This window comes from Engraulis encrasicolus, unplaced genomic scaffold, assembly GCF_034702125.1.
Source record: "Engraulis encrasicolus isolate BLACKSEA-1 unplaced genomic scaffold, IST_EnEncr_1.0 scaffold_28_np1212, whole genome shotgun sequence".
NCBI classification, from domain to species: Eukaryota; Metazoa; Chordata; class Actinopteri; order Clupeiformes; family Engraulidae; genus Engraulis; species Engraulis encrasicolus.
In genome coordinates, this window is record NW_026945577.1 from 1,600,880 (window position 1) to 1,621,838 (window position 20,959).

At 41.5% G+C, this 20,959-nt stretch overlaps 2 protein-coding genes and 1 long non-coding RNA gene across 5 annotated transcripts in view; 2 read left to right on the forward strand and 1 right to left on the reverse strand.

Moving 5' to 3' along the window:
- Positions 1-44: 44 nt before the first annotated feature.
- On the forward strand, positions 45-7,360 carry LOC134443193 (zinc finger protein 91-like). 3 transcript variants are annotated; one of them, XR_010033601.1, is made up of 4 exons: positions 45-201; positions 691-3,593; positions 3,846-3,923; positions 5,113-5,208. XR_010033601.1 is itself a non-coding variant. In XM_063193080.1 (4 exons), the coding sequence occupies exons 1-4, from the start codon at positions 63-65 to the stop codon at positions 7,314-7,316; spliced, it is 2,037 nt and encodes a 678-aa protein (XP_063049150.1). In that variant the 5' UTR covers positions 45-62; the 3' UTR covers positions 7,317-7,360. The 3 variants fall into 3 exon arrangements, 1 of the variants encoding a protein (XP_063049150.1); XR_010033602.1 differs by having other exon boundaries at positions 694-3,593; XM_063193080.1 differs by lacking the exons at positions 3,846-3,923; positions 5,113-5,208 and adding exons at positions 6,338-6,346; positions 6,999-7,360 and having other exon boundaries at positions 691-2,261.
- On the reverse strand, positions 3,630-5,187 carry LOC134443194 (uncharacterized). Its single transcript, XR_010033603.1, has 3 exons — positions 5,125-5,187; positions 4,918-5,035; positions 3,630-3,905 (listed from the first exon to the last, which is right to left on the reverse strand). It is a non-coding gene; the product is annotated as an uncharacterized LOC134443194 (long non-coding RNA).
- A 4,327-nt stretch (positions 7,361-11,687) lies between the features above and the next one.
- Positions 11,688-20,959, forward strand: part of LOC134443192 (zinc finger protein ZFP2-like) — a 32,417-nt gene continuing 23,145 nt past the window's right edge. The window contains exon 1 of the mRNA XM_063193079.1: positions 11,688-11,736. The gene's annotated coding sequence lies outside the window, so the exon portion shown is untranslated. The remainder of the gene's footprint in view (positions 11,737-20,959) is intronic.

The following is a 20,959-nucleotide window of genomic DNA, read 5'->3' on the forward strand; positions in this document are numbered from 1 at the left end:
CTAAATGATTGCACTTAGCGTTCTTTGACAATGCTTTTCAGGAAGAAGATGAAAAGTTAGACATGACTCCAGTTGTCAGCTCTGATCAACATCCAGTCAAGTTTTTGAGATTATCAGTGCAATTGGTTGACTGTTGTGCAACACAAAGTCATCACAGAACAGCCAGCAAGAACAATGGAGATGGAGAAAACCCCAATAATGGTAAGACTTTAGCTGTTCATACAATCACTAAATTAAATGGACACTGTGTGAGATTTTTAGTTGTTTATTTCCAGAATGCATGCTGCCCATTCACTAATGTTACCCTTTCCATGAATACTTACCACCAGCATCAAATTCTAAGTATTCATTATGACTGGAAAAATTGCACTTTTCATACATGAAAAGGGGGAGCTTCTCCATGGTCCGCCATTTTGAACTTCCAAAAATAGCCTTTTTTTGCTGCGAAAATGACTGTACTTGGACCATACTAGAAAATATTTGTCTAATACTTAGTAAACTTTCATATAAAGATCAAATTTGACAATAGACAGCCCAATTTCACAATTTCAATAAGCAGCATAGTTGCAGTACCTTTTTTGACCATTTTCCTTCCATGTCCCTTTAAGACAGTATTAAAAAACTGTGTGTGTGTGTGTGTGTGTGTGTGTGTGTGTGTGTGTGTGTGTGTGTGTGTGTGTGTGTTTTCAGTAGGGATAGCAGGAAAGGCATCAGAATTGCCATTGTCTCCAGTCCCCAACTTCACAGCCGTCCCAGAGACAGAGGTGGATAATGGGAGGCCATATAAGTCTTCTGTCTGTGGAGAGGATTTCTCCAGCAAGCCATCAATGGAAAAGCACCAGCAGGACATTCACACAGTAGAAAAGCCTCATCTTGAACAAGAACAGCATACACACACAGGAAAAACGCCCCACCACCACAAACATCATGGCAAACGTGTTACGAGGACAAATGCTCTCTCCGCTCAGAAGCGCTCTGACACAGGAGACAAGCGTCACCACTGTGACCAATGTGACCAGAGTTTCTCACATGCACAAACCCTCAGGAGACACAAGTTCATCCACACAGGAGAGAAACCTCACAAATGTACTGAATGCAGCAAATGTTTTAGATATTTTGAAGGTCTCATAAAGCACAGGCGCATTCACACAGGAGAGAAGCCACATCACTGTGGAGAATGTGGCAAGAATTTCACACGCGCAGGCAACCTCGCCAGGCACAAGCTCATCCACACAGGACACAAGCCGTACTGCTGTGGAGAATGTGACAAGAGCTTCAGGCAAGCAGGACACCTCAGGAATCACAAGCTCATCCACACAGGAGAGAAACCTCACAAATGTACTGAATGCAGCAAATGTTTTAGACATTTTGAAGGTCTCATAAAGCACAGGCGCATTCACACAGGCGAGAAGCTCCACCACTGTGGAGAATGTGGCAAGAATTTCACACAAGCAATCGACCTCGCCAGGCACAAGCTCATCCACACAGGACAGAAGCCGTACTATTGTGACCAGTGTGGCAAGAGCTTCAGGCATGCAGGAACCCTTAGGAAGCACAAGCTCATCCACACAGGAGAGAAATCATACAAATGTACTGAATGCAGCAAATGTTTTAGAGAATTGGGACATCTGAAAAGGCATCAGCGCATCCACACAGGAGAGAGACCGTACGATTGTGAACAGTGTGGGGGGAGCTTCAGGCATGCAGGAACCCTCAAAAATCACAAGCTCATCCACACAGGAGAGAGACCGTACTGCTGTGGACAGTGTGGGAAGAGTTTCAGGTGTGCAGAGCACCTCAGGAATCACCAGCTCATCCACACAGGACAGAAACCCTACAAATGTACTGAATGCAGCAAATGTTTTAGAGAATCTGGAACTCTCAAAAAGCACCAGCTCATCCACACAGGAGAGAAGCTCCACCACTGTGTAGAATGTGGCAAGAATTTCACACAAGCAAGTGACCTCAGGAGACACAAGCTCATCCACACAGGACAGAAGCCATACTATTGTGACCAGTGTGGCAAGAGTTTCAGGCATGCAGTAACCCTTAGGAAGCACAAGCTCATCCACACAGGAGAGAAATCCTACAAATGTACTGAATGCAGCAAATGTTTTAGAGAATCGGGAAATCTGAAAAGGCATCAGCGCATCCACACAGGAGAGAGACCGTACGATTGTGAACAGTGTGGGGGGAGCTTCAGGCATGCAGGAACCCTCAAAAAACACCAGCTCATCCACACAGGAGAGAGACCGTACAAAGTCTGTTCCCATAAGTCCCATCACTCGGCGGCCATCTTGGCTACGCCTCAAACTGACTATTAGAGATTAGTCAATGATGGGGTATATAAGAATGAATGGGGGAAATAATGTTGTGTGACAGTGGGACAACACAGCGATACACAACTCATATGGTTGGAATCACAATGAAAAACTGGTTTTAATGGCAGTCTTAGAATGACCGAAACATGAAAGAAACACTTTAAAACAGCGTTTTTCTTTATGCTATTTTTGATCTGCGCATGCGCCACATTCCACGACAACGTTCTGTTTTGCGGCAGGTGAGAGCAAGTTGCGTGGCGTGGACTTCACCTCTTCCGGCCGGCTGTCAAACGGGCATCCATTCTCCGGTCATCGTACAGAAAAGACACTGGATTTATTTTCTGATAGCCAAAGCAGTAGCCTAAGCAGTCGTCTCTGCTCATCAGTAATAAAAAAAATAGGCTATTGAATAAATTAAAGATGTAGCTTGCCTCAAAATTGGTGTTTTAAACTGTGATATCATTGTTGCCTAAACTGATAATAGCTATGACAAACGGTGAAAAATATAAGAAAAAAAAGCTAAACTGATCAAAGTTGAATGTCTTGTAGACTTGCTCCCGTTTTGCTTTTTCTTACTTATTTGTTTTCAACCATAAGAAAAACAACTCATGTCTATGTGCGGCTGTTTTTGTTTCCGTGATTATCTGTCCCTTTGTCCTGCACCTGCATTTTGGATGGGCGCAGAAAGGGGATTGGTCGATTTGCGCACTCTGCCCAATTCACAATTACTTCAAAACCAAGTGCTTTTGTGATGTAGCCTAGGCCTATTTAAATAACTACTGGTAGGCTAAATGAATAGTGTTAGTAGGCCTAAGCCACAACTATTACATAGCTATTACACTATTTAGGCTACTGCATTGCACTGTACAATTTGTACATGAGATGGGCCTGCCCTAGATAGACTGTGTTGTTACTGAAAGACACTGCAAGCCTAACAAGGACCCACTACAAACTTTATCCAAATGCAGAGTAAGCTGATGGTCAGACAAGTAGCCTACACACCTCTACTGGTTACTCAGATAAGTTAGGCCTACTTGTGTGCGTGTGTGTGTTTTTTTTTTTTTTTTTTTACAACTTTTGTCATTATGTCCTATATACAAACAAAATGAGAACTTGTGTATTGGAACTGCTATCAACACAGACGTGAAAAGTGGCTTTGACACACCCAAGACCTGCCACCCAATATGACTGCTGAGTGCTGACTGAAGAAGCAAAACAAGGCGACTACATGGTCTGTGAAGATCATTTCAGGCCGAAAACCTGCATTTCAAAGTATGTATACATTAATGCTATACCAAATGAAACTCCTTAAAAACACACATGCACCAACTTAACTAATCACACAAGTACATTATTGTATGAACGCTGAGGTGGTAAAAACAGGCTAAAGCACAACAGACACATAAACATTTATATTGTAGGCCATTAAGCAAGTAGACGTTTTTATTTTCCTTTGTGATTAATTTACTATTACTGTAACAATATAAAAGTACAGTCCACATTGTTGTTGTTTTCTCTTCAAAGGCCAAAGAACACGTCTGACTCCAGGTGCTGTCCTCGTCCTTGTCCGGCAGCAGGTCACCCCTGTTCAGAGGAAAAGAGGTAATGCACTTAATTTCATTCCTAAAAAAAAACAATACTCTGTTAATAACAAAACCCCCAAATGTCCAACATTAACATTTCATTCAATTACAGTGGTCTTATAATACTTTGAGTAAAGGGTTAATAACAAAAGCGTGTAGTTTTGGTTGATATTACCCAGGAAAATTTGGCTTATTTTAACACACCAAAGAAAAAGGTCAAACCGGTAATCATTAGGGAATGTAGCAAAACAGAACGGTGGATAAAACCTCACTGCAATTGACATTTTAAAAGACAGAAGTTGTTTCATGAAGACCACGACAATCCCACAATGGAAAAGAAGAGGCCAGATGTAGCCATTCTTACTTTATGGGAAAGATTGCATTAAAACCAGCGGTCACATCCACAATGAGGAAAGATTCATCTTATGTCGAGCAGTAGATAGGGGACATTTTGTGTGAAGGGTTCACCTGTATGCAGGACAGACTGAGGCATGAGCCATGGGACTGTCACAATCATGTCACATTTTTTTGTGATTTTTATTGTCAAAGACGTGATGCATGTTAAAATGTTGATGTCTGAAATCAGGAAATGCCAAAGAACTGCAAGTAACTGGCAAGTCCAAGACTGGCAATGTTGAATACCATGATGGCCAGACGAGGCATGACCAAGTACATTCCCTACAACTTGTGTTGCTTTTCAACATTAACCATTAATATGTGGCGTTAGATATTTCCAGTTACCAGAATGGCAAGTGATGACCAAGTTCTGCATTAAAGGCCCAGTGTAATGTCATGATAGTGTAGTATAGTATAGTCATGATAGTATAGTACTGTGGTAATTAACTTTTCAATAAGTTATCTGTGGCATCACTAAATATATAGCCACTGGTGCCTTTCTCATTAATAACAAAGCAAAACCCTTGTGTTGGTGATGAATCTTTTGAACTTATAATGCACTATGGACATTTCCTCTATGAGGCAGAGAGCAATGCAAAGTAAAAATGTCCACATACCACAACAGTACTTGAGTGCAGTGCATATGAATTCTTCATAAGTTCCAGGCCATCTGCTGTTTTCCAATACAAAATGATCGCTGTGGTGGTGGCGTGGAATCTTGATCACTTCCAAAGACTGTAATTCACACAGAGAACAGAAACATTTGGAAATTCTAAACGGTATGCCAATTTGTTTCCCCCATATTCATGCAGCTGTCAACATACCTATGGACACCGAGGAGAATCCAGAGGAGCATGTAGGCCTAAGGCACATCAAGCAACCTGGAGCCACTGCTGCAAAAAAGACAAGACAATGGATGAACAACGGATTCTGTGATGTCTATCTGTCCATGCAGCTGTGCACACTGAAGGAGGGAAAGTGGTTCTGTGACTCAGTACATTCCAAGGAACAGGCAGGATTTTTTTTAACAGCCAAATTTCCTTAGCCAACTACCTACATCCTACGTATTACTGACACGATGGTGTCATAGATCATAGCTGATCCCTTCCATCCAGCACATCGACGTTTTACTCCCCTCATGGAATCTTGAGAACCTGAACATCCTGGTTTAGAGACAGCACATAGCCACTGGCCTGACTGGTCTGACATTTGAACCTACTCTGAATTATGACATGCCTATAATGTGATATTTTGTATGCACATAACCATTCCACTTCAATAAGCACTTTAGCAATTTCATATGTGACTTGACCACTGTTCACTGTGTATATGTGTATGTGTCCACAGCTGTCTGTCATGCATGTGATCTGTTGTCTCTGTCCATTAGGCCTACATCCTGTATTTGATGTTGGGATGTGCCAAAACAAACCTGTCAACCATGTTGACATGGAAATAATAACCTCATTAAATGTTGCAGCTTGAAAAAGAAATTTCTATTTGGATTGCATTTCGTTGTTGATTCATGATTCTATACAGCAATCAGCATAGGCCTATGAAATAGAGCTCTACGCCGGAGCTATGGTCGGAGGGTGGTGCCACTAGTCCACAAGTTGGTCAGTTCTAAATGCACGAGGGTTTTACACACAAGTCAAATCAAATGTACAAAAAGCCATCATCTGGTTCATGAATGCCAACCATCACAATTTCATAGGTGTTCTCAAAGCTAGAACCAGCCAACTGTCCAAAATGCTGGCGAGATTTCAGTTTGGCTAGAGGTCTAGAACCTAGTCATGTCCACTTGCCCCATTAGGCCTATTATGAGCGTGTTTGGCCAGTTATAACTTAAAACTTCTAGCCATTTTGGCTGGTCTGCTTAGAACAGTGTTTCCCAACCTTTTTTGTCTCGCGTACCCCCTAAACCTCTTTGTTGTGCTATGAGTACCCCCTAATTCATATTCTACATCGCTTTCTCTGTCCTGATGTGACTGCTCCGTACATTTGTTATTATAATAACATCTTTCCAAGTACCCCCTGCAGTGTGCTCGCGTACCCCTAGTGGTACACGTACCCCTGGTTGGGAAACACTGGCTTAGAACACAGGGGATTGGAAAAAAACACAGCATGTTGCGACATGGGTTGTCTTACGTTGCGCATGAAGAAGATACGCTTAAAATTATATGATGCCTGAGATAGTTTGAATATGCCAACCGATGCATTTATTATTTCTGTTATTAACGTATGCTAGTAGCGATACCGCATCCCATTTGGCAAAACACGACATGCACAAAACACAAATCGGAGACTAAAGTAGCCTAATACACGCACTCACATCAGTATTTTCTCCAAAACACACCTCTTCGTCCATGAGAAGACTTTCAAAACAGCTGTCCCTCAGTTGGCAGTTGGCTGGCTGAAGTTTCCACGGACGGCAAACAAACCACATGACCACCAGCAAACAAACCGATTAGGTACAAGCAGTCGTAAAGGTTTACGTTTGCACTTGCGTCGAGGTGTCGAGATGATTGGATAAGTGACAGCGCAGCTCAGCAAACAATTGGCTCTCGTTACCGGACAGGTGGGAGTGACGCCGGCAAACGCCATGTTCGCGTAGCCAAATGCTCTCGTTCATTCCTATGGAAGGTTTTATGAGTGATTCGTCTCGTATTAGACCGTCTCTGGACCGTACTGCTGTGGACAGTGTGGGAAGAGTTTCAGTTGTGCAGGACACCTCAGGAGACACAAGCTCATCCACACAGGACAGAAGCCGTACTATTGTGACCAGTGTGGGAGGAGCTTCAGGCAAGCAGGAGACCTCAAGAAGCACAAGCTCATCCACACAGGAGAGAAACCCTACAAATGTACTGAATGTAGCAAATGTTTTAGAGAATCTGGAACTCTGAACAAGCACCAGCTCATCCACACAGGAGAGAGACCGTACTGCTGTAGACAGTGTGGGAAGCGTTTCACCCAAACAGGACACCTCAGGAGGCACACACTCATCCACACAGGAGAGTAGCCCTTACAATGTACAGAAAAGAGCCAGTCGGCTGGTATGCAAATGAGCAGGCGAGGCACTCGGAGGGTCACTCTCAACCTCAAAATGAATGACAGTGAATGAGAAGCCAGCGCACTGGAGGGTAAATTCTGCTTTTTTAGACTTTTAATTGTCGGGAGCACTTTCATTCAAAGTCCACTGCCTGCGTCGTAAATCCAGGGAAACGGCTATGAAGTGACAGAACTACCAGCACTAAGCTGTCAGACTGAATGTTGGTGGGGGGACTGTGGATTCTACAACTGCTCGTGGTTGTTTGGACATGTATATGGTTCTACCACTTTATAATCGTTTCCCTGGATTCATGACGCAGGCAGTGGACTTCAAATGAAAGTGATGCCGACGAGTATAAGTCTAAAAAAGCAGAGTTTACCCTCCAGTGCGTTGGCTTCTCATTCACAGCCATTCATTTTGAGGCTGCGTGTGACCCTCTGAATGCTCCGCCTGTTCATTTTAGGTAGGTGGTGCATAGGAGCCGACTGCCTCTCTGCAGGAGATCTTTTGGCCAATTGGGACATCTCAAAAGACACCAGCGCATTCACACAAGAAGGCATCTTCACGATACCAATGAATGTTGATCTTTTTCTCATTTTGGGCAAGTAAGATCGTTCCTTCACACTCACTCACGACACAAGCCCACCCAACCGCAACTGTCAACACTGTCAAACATTGTGTAAATGCACGACATCTCGCCTCAGGCCACACACATCCACTATCACACATGCGCATTAAAGGACCAGTTCAGTCAATTTCAACATGCAATTGTAATGCTCACACTACCCTGGACATGTCAGTACCTGAGGGTTTTTTTTTCTTCTTCAGCCTTTTCCGAGATCTTGGTCTTTGTAATGAGGGCAGCGCTTTTTCACATTAAAAAAAAGAACATTCTTATTTATTCCCAAAAACATCCAAAAGGTTATACAACATCAGCAGACAACTAGCAAACAGCAGTACCTTTTGGGAAAATATTTGGAGTAGGCCTAAGTTACATTTTTTAAAAATGTAAACAAATGCTGCCCCCATTAGAATAGCTTATATCTCGGAAAGGGCTTATCCGACAAACTGACAAATCAAGGGTAGCGTGAGCAATTAAACAGCATATTGAAATTGACTGAACTGGTCCTTTAACACAGATAGAAGAACTAGACATCTCGTCACACACATCCACTATCACACATGCATGTCAACACATCCACCTTCACACATGCATGTCATTCAACACATGCACATTCATTCACACGTGTGTATTAACACATGGGAAGAACCCTTTGAGTGAGGAAAGTGTGGGGAAAGCATTTAGACACTTAGGGACTGCCACATGTTAAACGTTGAGATTAAGACACTTTGGGACTGTCACATGATAAAAGTTAAGATTAAACACGTTGACACTTAAGGACTGCCACACGGCACCAGTAGACGTGTGGTGTCCTGATGTAGCCTGGCATGACGGACTGTTGCATTAGTCTGGAATCTCACCGTTCAGATAGCTGAGGGATGTGAGTGGAACCACATCTTTGTTGTTATTGTTCAAATTGCCTCTGCACTGACTTGGCAAACACTGACTAATCAAATGTCCTAAGTTTCGTTGGTTCATCTTGTTCACCAGTTTACTATTCCTGAAGGCAATGCCCAAAATAACGTAAAATATGTGCGTTAAGTTGTAGCTTATAGAAACTTGTAAAGGCTTGTTGAACTATATACAGTACTTTGTACCCAAATCGGTTCTGTTTCAAAGTTTTACTGAAATTTGACTTTTAAAAAAAAAACAGTAAACATTGTCTAATTAATTCTCAATTCTTTCTGTATCATTATTTTGCTAATTATTTTGGCTTTTTGAAAATTTGAAAAAAATATTTTGGTAACCCTAAATCACTTGTAACAGACGATTCAACAGACTGAGATGTTAGTTAAATGCCAAAGTAAGGGAGGGAAAAAAAACAATTGTGTGTCTATTGGGGCCACTGCCATCCAACATCAAGGACCACAATGGAAATAAGCCCTATAATTTACACAATAAATTATTGTGTAATCCTGACTCTGTTGTTTTCTTTTAGTGAAGTATGTGGTGTGGTTTGCTTGAAACTAAATCATGTATTTGCTTTTATTCAAGAACTGAGACTGTCAAATAAAGTCAATCAATCAATCAATCACATGTATGAGGCCACAAGCAAGAGGAGAGAATGGGAGGTTAGATATTGAAAGTCACACTTGATATGCTCACACCACCATTTTCACTCAGGTGTCATAAACCTTGGACGTCATTCTAGTTTTTTTCTCCTGGCCCCCGTGAGGCTCTATGTTTTTATCTAATAATAAATAACGAAAAATAAAAAAAATGTAAAGTGTTCCTTGTTGATTTCCTCATAGAGGAGAGGTGATACCAAGGCATGAGGTCGCAGGTTGGAGGAAAGGATGGGAGATCTAGAATGGCTTGTTAGCCTCTATATTGTGTATTTTAATCATTCCAAAGGCATAACAAATGTTGATTTGTTATATTGCAAAACTTCTGGTGTTCCTATTCAAAAAATTGAGATCTGGAAGGCAACTGGGCTGTCATGGAGTTTGATCAGACAGACTGAGAAGGAGCTTCTGTCCTCATGCCATTTGCTTACTTGATTCCTCCCAATTCATTTGATTGAACAAGCACGCGTGCACACACACACACACCTTTCTTCTGCACATTTGTTTTGCTCCGGCCCTGCATTTCAATACATTTCTATGTATATGACAAATAAATATCCTTGAATCCTTGATATGATCACTGAAACAAACAGTATTATACACACAGTATTATAGCGAGTTCATTAATTAGCTATAAAATATTGCCGCACAGCAGATAGAGTTGCAACTCTTATACACTGCAGCTTTCCGCAAAAGAGATAGTCAATTGATAATAGGTTGCATCTAACCTTTTTAGATTCGATGTAGAGTAGAGAATCATTTATTGATCCCATGGGAGATGAAGGTGTCATCAAATATCATACAGTGTACAAGATGCCTGATGAAGATCTTTGATCGAAACGTTGCTCCCAATAAAATAAGCAAGCAGTGTGCAGATCCTTTCCCGCTCCTACATCAAATACCATACATCCATACATAAACACAGAAGAAGACATAAGGACATTACACACAACATTGCACATATTCACAAACATTCACCATACATATGTTCACAGTAGGGTCAGATCTCCCTATCCCACTTACATACAACCCCCCCCCCCCCCCCCCCCCCCCCCCCCCCCCCCCCACCCCCCCCCCCCCCCCCCCCCACACACACACACACACATATACGCACACAAGATCAAAAACTACTAGGAAAGTGTCCAAAGTGTCACGGTGCCAAAGTCTCTGTGCATAGTCCAAGGAAGAGATCCAGGGTCAAGTATCAATTGAAGAGCCGGGACTCACATGTTGCCCACTCAGTGCCCCTCTCTTGCTGATGCTCCCATCTCAACATGTCACTCGCAGCATGGGAAAGCACGCTGGCCATGACAGACTGGTAGAACATCTGCAGGTCTGTCTGTTCCTGAATTTCCCCCTGGGGATTAATAAAGTTACTCTACTCTATCACACATTGAGGGATCTCAGCTTCCTCAGAAAATAAAGCCTGCTCTGGCCCTTCTTGTAGAGTGCTTGTGAGTTGGCAGACCAGTCCAGTTTATTGTCCAGATGTAACCCCCAAGTAGCCTACTTAGGCCTATAGGCAGTGCTCTAAATTAATACCAGCCAACCAGCCAAATGCTGGTGAAATTTCAGTTTGGCTGATAAAAAAAAATAGCAATTTATTAGCCATTTTGACCCATTAGTGAGTATGTGTTTGGCTGGTAAGATCAATATCTACTATCCATTTTGACTCATTAGTGAGTAGCCTATGTGTTTGGCTGGTAAGATCAATATCTACTAGCCATTTTGGCTGGTGATGAAAAGGGTTCATTTAGAGCCCTGCTTATAGGTTCTGCAGACTGCGGAGAGCCACATCCCCTGTACAGAAGGGAATAACTCTAATGCTGCTGCATATGGAACGCTAAATGAGCCACGCTTAATTAAATAAATACACCAACAAATAATTAATGTGCTGTAACACACGGGCCATGAAATAATTAAATGAATATAATTCAATAATTACTTAAATGGTGAAAGGAGTTCTTTAAATACTTTTCTACTTTAAATAAATGAATGACACATTTAATTAATTATTTGTTGGCATATTTATTTAATTAAGCGTGGCTCATTTAGCGTTCCATAGCTGCATGCATTAATTACTGTGTCCCGAGAGTTTCCCCCGTGGCAGCAGGGGGCGATAGACATTTCTCGTACTTGAACGCAGCGGAGGTCTATGAAGAAGACAGAGTAATCGTGTATTTTTCCAAAAACGCATAGATGGGTCTCGCTGCGGACTGCAGCGGGATATCTCTCTCCCCCCTCCTCCCTCTCCCCCGCGGCCCGCGCTCATATCCCTGTCGGCCATTTTATATCACATTACCGCGGCCGCCGGGCCAGTAGTACATTTTTACAGAAAAAGACAATTATAGGGACTAGGGGATTGTGAAATGTATACATAAATAACTTGTTTTGGCTGTTAAGCGTATCTTTAGGCACGTAAAAAGTAAGTAAATCGCTCTAGAAATCTGAAGAATGCTTAGGCCCTACTCAGCAAAACCATCAGTTTGGGTTTGGAGAAGAAATGTCAAAGAAGACGTCTTGTGAGAACTTGAAGACATGTAAGTTGACTGACTTTATGATATTTATTGGTACGTGGTGCACAACAACCTGCTGGGGACTGATAAACTTGTTAATGGCAGATTATAGTTTAATCGTCTGTAACTGTCGTTCTTAATTGCACTTGAATTAGAACTAGTGAAAGTCGGACTTGGAAGCTAAATAATCTAGCTAGCTCAGGGGTGAACGACAAATCATAGCTAATCAACGGTGCTTTAAATGTCACATATCAACATGAATGGCTATTCTTCGATCATTTTTTAGTATACGGGCACTAATAATGCGGACACGACACAACAGAACCGTCATGCATATTTGTTTACAGAGTGCTAAAGAGGTATTATAGCTGATTAGCAACTTGTGACTCCGTTGTTTGTTGACTGTTGTTGGAGTATGTCTTAAGCATTTTCTTGTATCATTGCCTTTTCAGGAGCAGACGAGAGTGCCTTGCAAGTCCCACTGATGTGCTTTGTGCGTCTGACCAGGTGTTTAGTTTTTCTTATTTGAAGTTTCAATGTTAAGAAGATGCAATGTCAGTCTGCTTGAATGCCAGAAAGCACGAAAAGCTAAGGCGGAATAGAGCTCTAGCATTCTCTTGTCGTATGCAGTCCTCTGATGGCCTTTGTTGATATTGTTTAGCACTAGATGAAGTATGTTCTGTAAAATAAAAAAATACACCGCCTGATAAACACGCTGGGAGGGAGAAGGGGTAGCTTTACTCTTTCGTGATGTGAGACACTCGTTTACATGTGATGAGATAACCTTGCTTATGCTGCCTAACCTTGTCTTAGGTTGTCATGTCAAACCTGTCATTCCGAGTATTTTCTTGTAATCACGGTATACATCTATTAACACAAATTTCTGACATTTATTTACAGAAACCACTGCAGTGATGCTTGACATGATTATTCCTCATCCATTGCCTGGTAATACAGTGGAGGAACTTTGTAAGAAATTAGGCCTATTTTATTTTATATTCTGCATGTATTTATTTATGTATGAAGTGAAATGACTACCATGCTAAAGATTTCACCCAACTGCACAACATGTACATTCCCATAACATCTCCATAACCAGTCCACACTTCTGGTGTGAGACTAACACCTGAATAAGATGGGCTTACCCATAAAATAAAGTAAATGTCATTCTTTCTTAAACCCATACACTTCCTAACCACAAATAAGCTTATTTAATTCTTAATTACTTAGACTAAAGGATAAACAGTCATGGGTAAGTTATAGTCAGATTTGTACCCTGAGTGTTGTCAGTTTGATTCCCAACCTGCTAAATTGGAGAGGGTGATTATTAACAAGTGCTCTCCCCATTCCCCACCCTGCTCATGGTACCATTCTGCTGCAATGCTCCCCTGGGGCACCAACTGGGCTGCAGCATTAATGTAATTTCAATGTGTGCGGTGTCATAATGACGATTGGACTTTTCCATCGCGTCTTTAACTTTTTCTCTCTTTTTCTAATCCTCTGTCCGCAGCCAGCCTGCCACCCTGCCCAGCCCTCACCCACCAAATACATCACAAGATGAAGGTGATCAGTTGCAGCATTTGCATAGTATGAAGGAGTAATGCAACCTAGTGAAGTAATGCAACCAAGTGATCAATGTATTGAAAAAGTATGCATACCAAACTCCATTTGGCCCTTATACTTATTAATAGTAATTCAGTGTGACGTGTTATACAGTATCGCTGTGTCTCAGATGGCGCACCTATGCACTTTGAGCACAATGTTTCAGTGCATAACCAATATGCCAGGGTTGTCAAAGTCATTGCCTGAGGGACAAATTCGGTGTGTATGCACTTCAATTTCACACACCCTCTTTACCCATATATGACATTTCAAATGTGCCTGCACATTAGTGATGTCAACAATAATCGATTAGGAAAATGCCCAAATTGATGCGGCATATTTTTTAATATTACAATTACAATTTACATTAAATTAAAGCACTTCAAAGCATTGAAAACTGGAGGATTGCAGGACACACAGCAGCCAATAAAATGTTGTACAGTGTCTGACTGCTTGTACTGCCTCATGACGGATAAAAATGTGCGTTGCTTTCAGTGGAAATGTAATGCATTGTAAAAGACTGAATCGATCTGAAATGAAACGTTACCTCCTGAATCGTAATCGAATTGTAAGGGTAGTGCCAATGCATTCCACTACTGCACATATACTGTTGTTGGAGTATGTCTTAAGCATTTTCTTGTATCATTGCCTTTTCAGGAGTAGACGAGACTGCCTTGCGAATCCCACTGATGTGCTTTGTGCATCTGACCAGGTGTGTAGTGTTTCTTATTTGAAGTTTCAATGTTAAGAAGATGCAATGCCAGTCTGCTTGAATGCCAGAAAGCACGAAAAGCTAAGGCGGAATCTACTAGAGCTCTAGCATTCTCTTGTCGTATGCAGTCCTCTGATGGCCTTTGTTGATATTGTTTAGCACTAGATGAAGTATGTTCTGTAAAATGCAAAATATACCGCCTGATAAACACGCTGGGAGGGAGAAGGGGTAGCTTTAGGCTCTTTCGTGATGTGAGATAGTCTCGTCTAAATGTGATGAGAGAACCTTGCTTATGCTGCCTAACCTTGTCTTAAGTTGTCAAACCTGTCATTCCTAGTATTTTCTTATCACAGTATAAATCTATTAACACAAATTTCTGTAATTTATTTTCAGAAACCACTGCAGTGAGGCTTGACATGGTTATCCCTCATTCATTGCCTGGTAATACAGTGGAGAAACGTTGTAAGACTGTCTGGTAATTAATATTTTATTTTATATTATGCATGTAGTTATTTATGTATGAAGTGAAATGACGACCTTGTCAAAGATGCCACCCAACTGTACATTCCCATAGAATCTCCATAACTAGTCCACACTTCTGGTGTGAGACAAACACCTGAATAAGATGGGCTTACCCATAAAATAAAATTAATGTCATTCTTTCTTAAGCCCATATACCAGTCCCACCAGGAAATCGCGGGCATTTTCTCAAAAAATCGCGGTCGGAATTGCCAGATGGTGCACGAGGATTTCCAGAAAATCGCGATAAAAGTTGCGGAGCTTCTTACTGTGTTGTTGCGATTTTGTTGCGGCATGAAGTGAAAGGTGCGATTTTTGTTGCGATTTTTAATGTGCTTCCCCACGCTTGAAAGTAAAGGACACTGCCACATTCCAGTCCTCTGGTGTTTTTATATTATTTCCATTTTTATATTATAATTTTGGTTCTTAGGCAAAGCAGGGAAGCTGCCTGGGCGAGTTTTTAGCCAGAATGTCGTCGTGAAAAGTTCCATCTCTTTCATGCTGCCATTACGACACCCTTCATTACAATGCTGTTTATGGCCGTTTGACTCTGTTTTAAATGTCATCACCGTTTCAAATTGTAAGCATTCAAACTTCTTATCATGTCGATATCCATTCCTGACTTTAAAAAAAAGTGGATACATAATTAACTATAAGTAGGCGGGCGGAATTGGGCATGTCCACCCAGTTGAAGAGGCTGCGCGACAGGAACTGACTGAAATCCTGGTTAATGTGAGTCGTCTGCTACACATAGCCTGCCTGTGTCGGCGTTTAATTTTCAAGCTTGTCAAAAGCAACACAAATAAAAGCAGAGAGAGGGGTCGCTTTCGAAAGAAGGCATAGCCTAGGTTTTTTTTTGGTTCTCCCGCGCCGTCCGGCTGATGATCATCATTCAATGTAACGAGAATGGAGTTCACAGATTTCCTTTTGTGAAGGGTGCTTGCTGAATAATGCTCAGAAATTATATTAATTTTGGTGCTCTTGTGAATATAAAAGACGACGACATTGTTATCTATAAAACACCACGTCGCCTGCAGAACGGAGGTCTCAGCTGTCAACGATGCTCATATGGGCTACACGTTTTGGCCGGTGATGAAAACAGTTATAAAGCCCTGCATGCACTTTCACTGGGACTTCTGGCGAGTCCATCGTTCTCTGGAATGTTTAACTTGACCCTCTGTAGGCTGTAGCCTACTTGGAGATCCACCACCATTTTTCAGCAGAGGTAAAAGTGAAAGTGATGCAATGCTGCGCATGCCACAGAGTCCCATAGGCTTGACTTCTCAAAGGGCATGAAACGGTTTTGCAAATGCAATGCCCTTTGTTGTGTTCACTGATATATTGGTAAAAAATAGCCCACAACAAAACAGAATCGTTCCTCGACAGCACAGCAGCCAGCGTGAGTCAAGTGATTATAAGCATAACGTGATTGGGGACAACGACGGTGGGGACGAGAGCGCAAGCAATATTGCGTGCTGCTTATGACAAGTTCATTTACATAGGCTATTCACAAATATTTTCAGTTTTGTTCAGTTTCATATTAGGCCTACTGGTCTTTTGTAACGTTAAGTAGGCCTATTTAAAATGAGCTAATATTATTTACTGACTGATTGCAGTCATTTTTGTCGGACATTTTGTCCGGCCACATTTTATTTTGCCGGTCATTCATGCATGCAAACGGCCAATGTCCGGCCACAGCCGGCTAACGTGAGCCCAATTTGCGCGAAAGAGATTACTATATCGGCCAGGCACGCACGCAGCATTCACAATGAAGGATGGAAATTACTGCTTTGTTGTGGACAAGGCATTTGCGCATTTGCGGAAAATGTTGCCTGTATGCGCACAAGTCAAACACCAAAGTGGTCCAGCAGGTGGACCGCTTTAGAAAAAAGAAAACACATCTTGTTGTAGGAGCCCTATACTTGGCGTAATGTAGCCTAGATGACTGTCATGAAGTGTTAATTAGGCTATATATTTATGTAGGCCTACCACATTTTAAAAATGTAGGCCTATTGGTTATGCCAGACTAGTAGTCATACATTTTCCCTCCTGTGACCATGCGAGCAGACGCGCAATGAGAACATGGCGTTTCCTACATTCGTATTTATTAGTTTTTCCCCCTCACCGACAACTTTGTACATGCATAGTAAAGTGCTGGGACTGATTGCTAGGTTACTTTTTTATTGTATTTTTTATTGTAGGCCTATTATCCTTTTTGAAAGGAAGTTTGTCGACGTCAGTGAAGTCAGCGCAACATGGATTGGTTCAAAGTGTTCAAAGTTGCGGGAAATCGCGGTGATTGGTTAAAGTTGCGCTCTCGTGCAGAATTCGCGGGAATTCATTGAAGTTGCGAAAAACGACGCGATCGCAACATCGCGATTTCCTGGGGGGACTGATATACACTTCCTAACCACAAATATGCTTATTTAATTCTTGAAGGACCAGTTCAGTCAATTTCAATATGCTGTTGTATCGCTCACGCTACCCTTGACTTGTTAGTACCCGGTGATGCCACATTTTTCGGCTCAGCCCTTTACGAGACATGAGCTATTATAATGGGGGCAGCGTTTGTTTACGTTTTAAACAAAATTAGCATAGGCCTACTCCAAATATTTTCCCAAACGGTATTGCGGTTTGCCAGTTGTCTGCTGATGTTGTACAACCTTTTGGATGTTTTTGGGAATACATTTTTTTTTTTTTAAATACCCCATTACAATGACCAGGATCTCGGAAATGGCTGAAGAAAAAAAAAAAACCTCAGGTACTGACAAGTCCAGGGTAGTGTGAGCATTACAACTGCATGTTGAAATTGACTAAACTGGTCCTTTAATTACTTAGACTAAAGGATAAACAGTCATGGGTAAGAGTCAGATTTGTACCCTGAATGTTGTCAGTTCTATTCCCAACCTGCCAAATTGGAGAGGGCTATTATTAACAAGTGCTCTCCCCATTTCCCACCCTGCACATGGTACCATTCTGCTCCAATGCTCCCCTGGGGCACCAACTGGGCTGCAGCATTAATGTCATTTCAATGTGTGCGGTGTCATAATGACGATTGGACTTTTCCATCGCGTCTTTAACTTTTTCTCTCTTTTTTTAATCCTCTCTCCACAGCCAGCCTGCCACTCTGCCCAGCCCTCACCCAAAACAATCACAAGATCAAGGTGATCAGTTGTAGCATTTGCATAGTATGAAGGAGTAATGCAACCAAGTGATCAATGTATTGAAAAAGTATGCATACCAGTCATGTAAGATTTAAGCAGTAACACCTGAAAAATGTTACCTAATTATATTCAGAAGAAAGAGGTTAAAGGTAAACATTACATATCTAACTCAATGGCAGAATATATCCATTAGCATAAACAGAGATGAGTTGTTATTTCATGAGTGCAACCCACATTACAAGTGATTTTAAAAAATATATAATGGTTTGTGGGGTAATTTCACGTGAAATGGGGCACTTTGGGGCCCAACCAACACATTTTAATACAACTTGGTGTGCTTGTTTAGCGGCCAGGTGGTGTGTGTGGTGAGTGTGACGTGTTATACAGTATCGCTGTGTCTCAGATGGCGCACTTATGCACTTCGAGCACAATGTTTCAATGCATAACCAATATGCCAGGGGTGTCAAAATCAAATTTGTTGTGTATGCACTTAAATTTCACTCACACTCTTTACGCAAATATGACATTTCAAATGTGCCTGCACATTAGTGATGTCAACAATATTCGATTAGGCAAAGCGGGGCAAATGCCCAAATTGATGCAGCATATTTTTTTATGTTTCAATTACTTCGGTGGGCATTTCCGGAGTAAATGAACTTTACATTAAATTAAAGCACTTCAAAGCATTGAAAACTGGAGAATTACAGGACACAGAGCAGCCAATAAAATGTTGTTCAGTGCTTGTACTGTCTCATGACCGATAAAAATGTGCGTTGCTTTTAGTAGAAATGTAATGCATTACAATGCATCATAGAATCAGACTGAATCGATTTGAAATGAAACGTTACCTCCTGAATCGTAATCGAATTGTAAGGGCAGTGCCAATGCATTCCACTACTGCACATATTGTGCTGCATATGAGTGTGAGCTGTTTCATTGGCCTGGGCCCACTCATATTCCTTTGACACACCAAATTTCATGTTCATACACTATACATTAATAGTGAATGGGCCAACTGTAATACACATTTGAAATGACCTTGTGGGCCGAATAAAAGGACTCAGCGGGCCAGATTTGCCCCCCGGGCCTGAGTTCGAGGTCCCTACAATCTGCCATACACACTGAAACCTAGTGCCTGAGGTGCACAAGTGTGCCCTCAGAGACACAGTATGTGTCTACAATTCACACATGATTCCTGAATTGTTTTGTTTTAGAATGAGCTCCTGCTGTTGACGGACCTACACCAGGCTGTGCAGTGACTGCTGACCAATAAGGGTTGAAAGGACAGGTAGAGGAGTGGAGGTGGACATGGAGCCCTTTGTGTTCGACTTCGAAATACAAGAGGACACGGAGGACTTCTCGAAGGAGTGCCAGGACACGCAAAACCTAGCCGTACTGGCAACATGTGCCCACCATAACACTCACACATTCCCTAAAGTTTTGGTATCATCAAGGTCTGTGTCTGGCAGTGCAATGAACTTGCGCACACCTAGTGGTGTTGCGGTAAGCAACCACTTGGCCAACTGAAACAAAGATGCGAGGCGAATTAATTGTTATTACCAAAATATGGTCAGCATTTCAGTGCAACAGTGTTTAGATAAGTACCTAATAAGCTAGTTGAGCCTGTGGATTTGTATTCGATTTATAACGGCTAACACTCATACACAAACAAACAAACACACACACACACACACACTCCCAACATTTCCTTTGACTCTCCCACACACTCCAACACAACTCCAGTTGAGAAAATGTTCTTTTCTAATCTCACCATTACGGTCTTCCTGGATGATATCAGAATAACAGCCACTCTTGGAAATGTGTAGTAAATGTTTTATTTATGTGCACGTTTATACTTCAATTGTTTTCATTTAGTATTGTGTTTGGATGGCATTTTTATCTTAACAAATAAGATGCTTCAGAGGCTGAGAGTGCACATAGTTAAATGTCTGCACATATGTAATTATTCATATTTTAATTAAAAGTTATTTTTGTGTTGTTTTTGTTTGATTGTCCTGGTCCGTCTTTGGTGGATTTGAAGCTGTGTTTGTCTAATAAACAAATTTGATTGAATTGAACCAATTGAAAACATAGGCTACTTTGGCCTTCCCTTGTCTTTTCCATTTGGATATTACTGTCTTTAAACAGTAATATCTGCTAGAAGTAGGCCTATCTATCGGGACTTGTGGATGTTTGGGCGGCCTTTTTTTATCATGAAAAATGCATTTTATGTTTATATTTGGGTTATCTTAGTTTAACCCTCTAGCTACCAGAATTTTTTTTGAATAGGCCGGAATCCTACCAGGAATTCTAAGGAAAAATTGACATTTTTGTCATATTCTAAACAATGTCAAATAACTTGAAAAGAAATGAAAAGTGTCAATTACAAGTTACTTTCACATTAAAGGAGAGAAAACACACTTTCAAATGGTATATCATTTATGGGTAATTAATTGTTCAGTATTCCCATAGAGTGCCTTTGATGTGGATTAAATGATAAAAATGTCATAAAATCCGATGTTATCTAGGCCTATCTATCTATATATCTATATATTTAGGCCTATCTATCTCTCTATCGATCTCTCTATCCATCTATCTATCTATCCTTGGTCTATCCATCCATCCATCCAGGGTCAAAGTTGAACAATGATCATGTGACGACAACAAATGTCGTTCACCCAAAAGTCCTGTTTTCAAGCGGTTTCAAGCGGTATAACTGTAATGGACTACACTAGCTAATAATGTTTGAACTAAACCATGCCAAAGACGTGTACGGATAACCGGAGAAGTGTCAGCGATAGCAGCCAGGACATGAATGGAGCTGTAAGGAAGTTTCCCCTCCCAATTTGGCACAGGTAAGACGCGCCAGGCATCACCGAGTAATACGGAATTGAAGTGCTACAAACACCACGT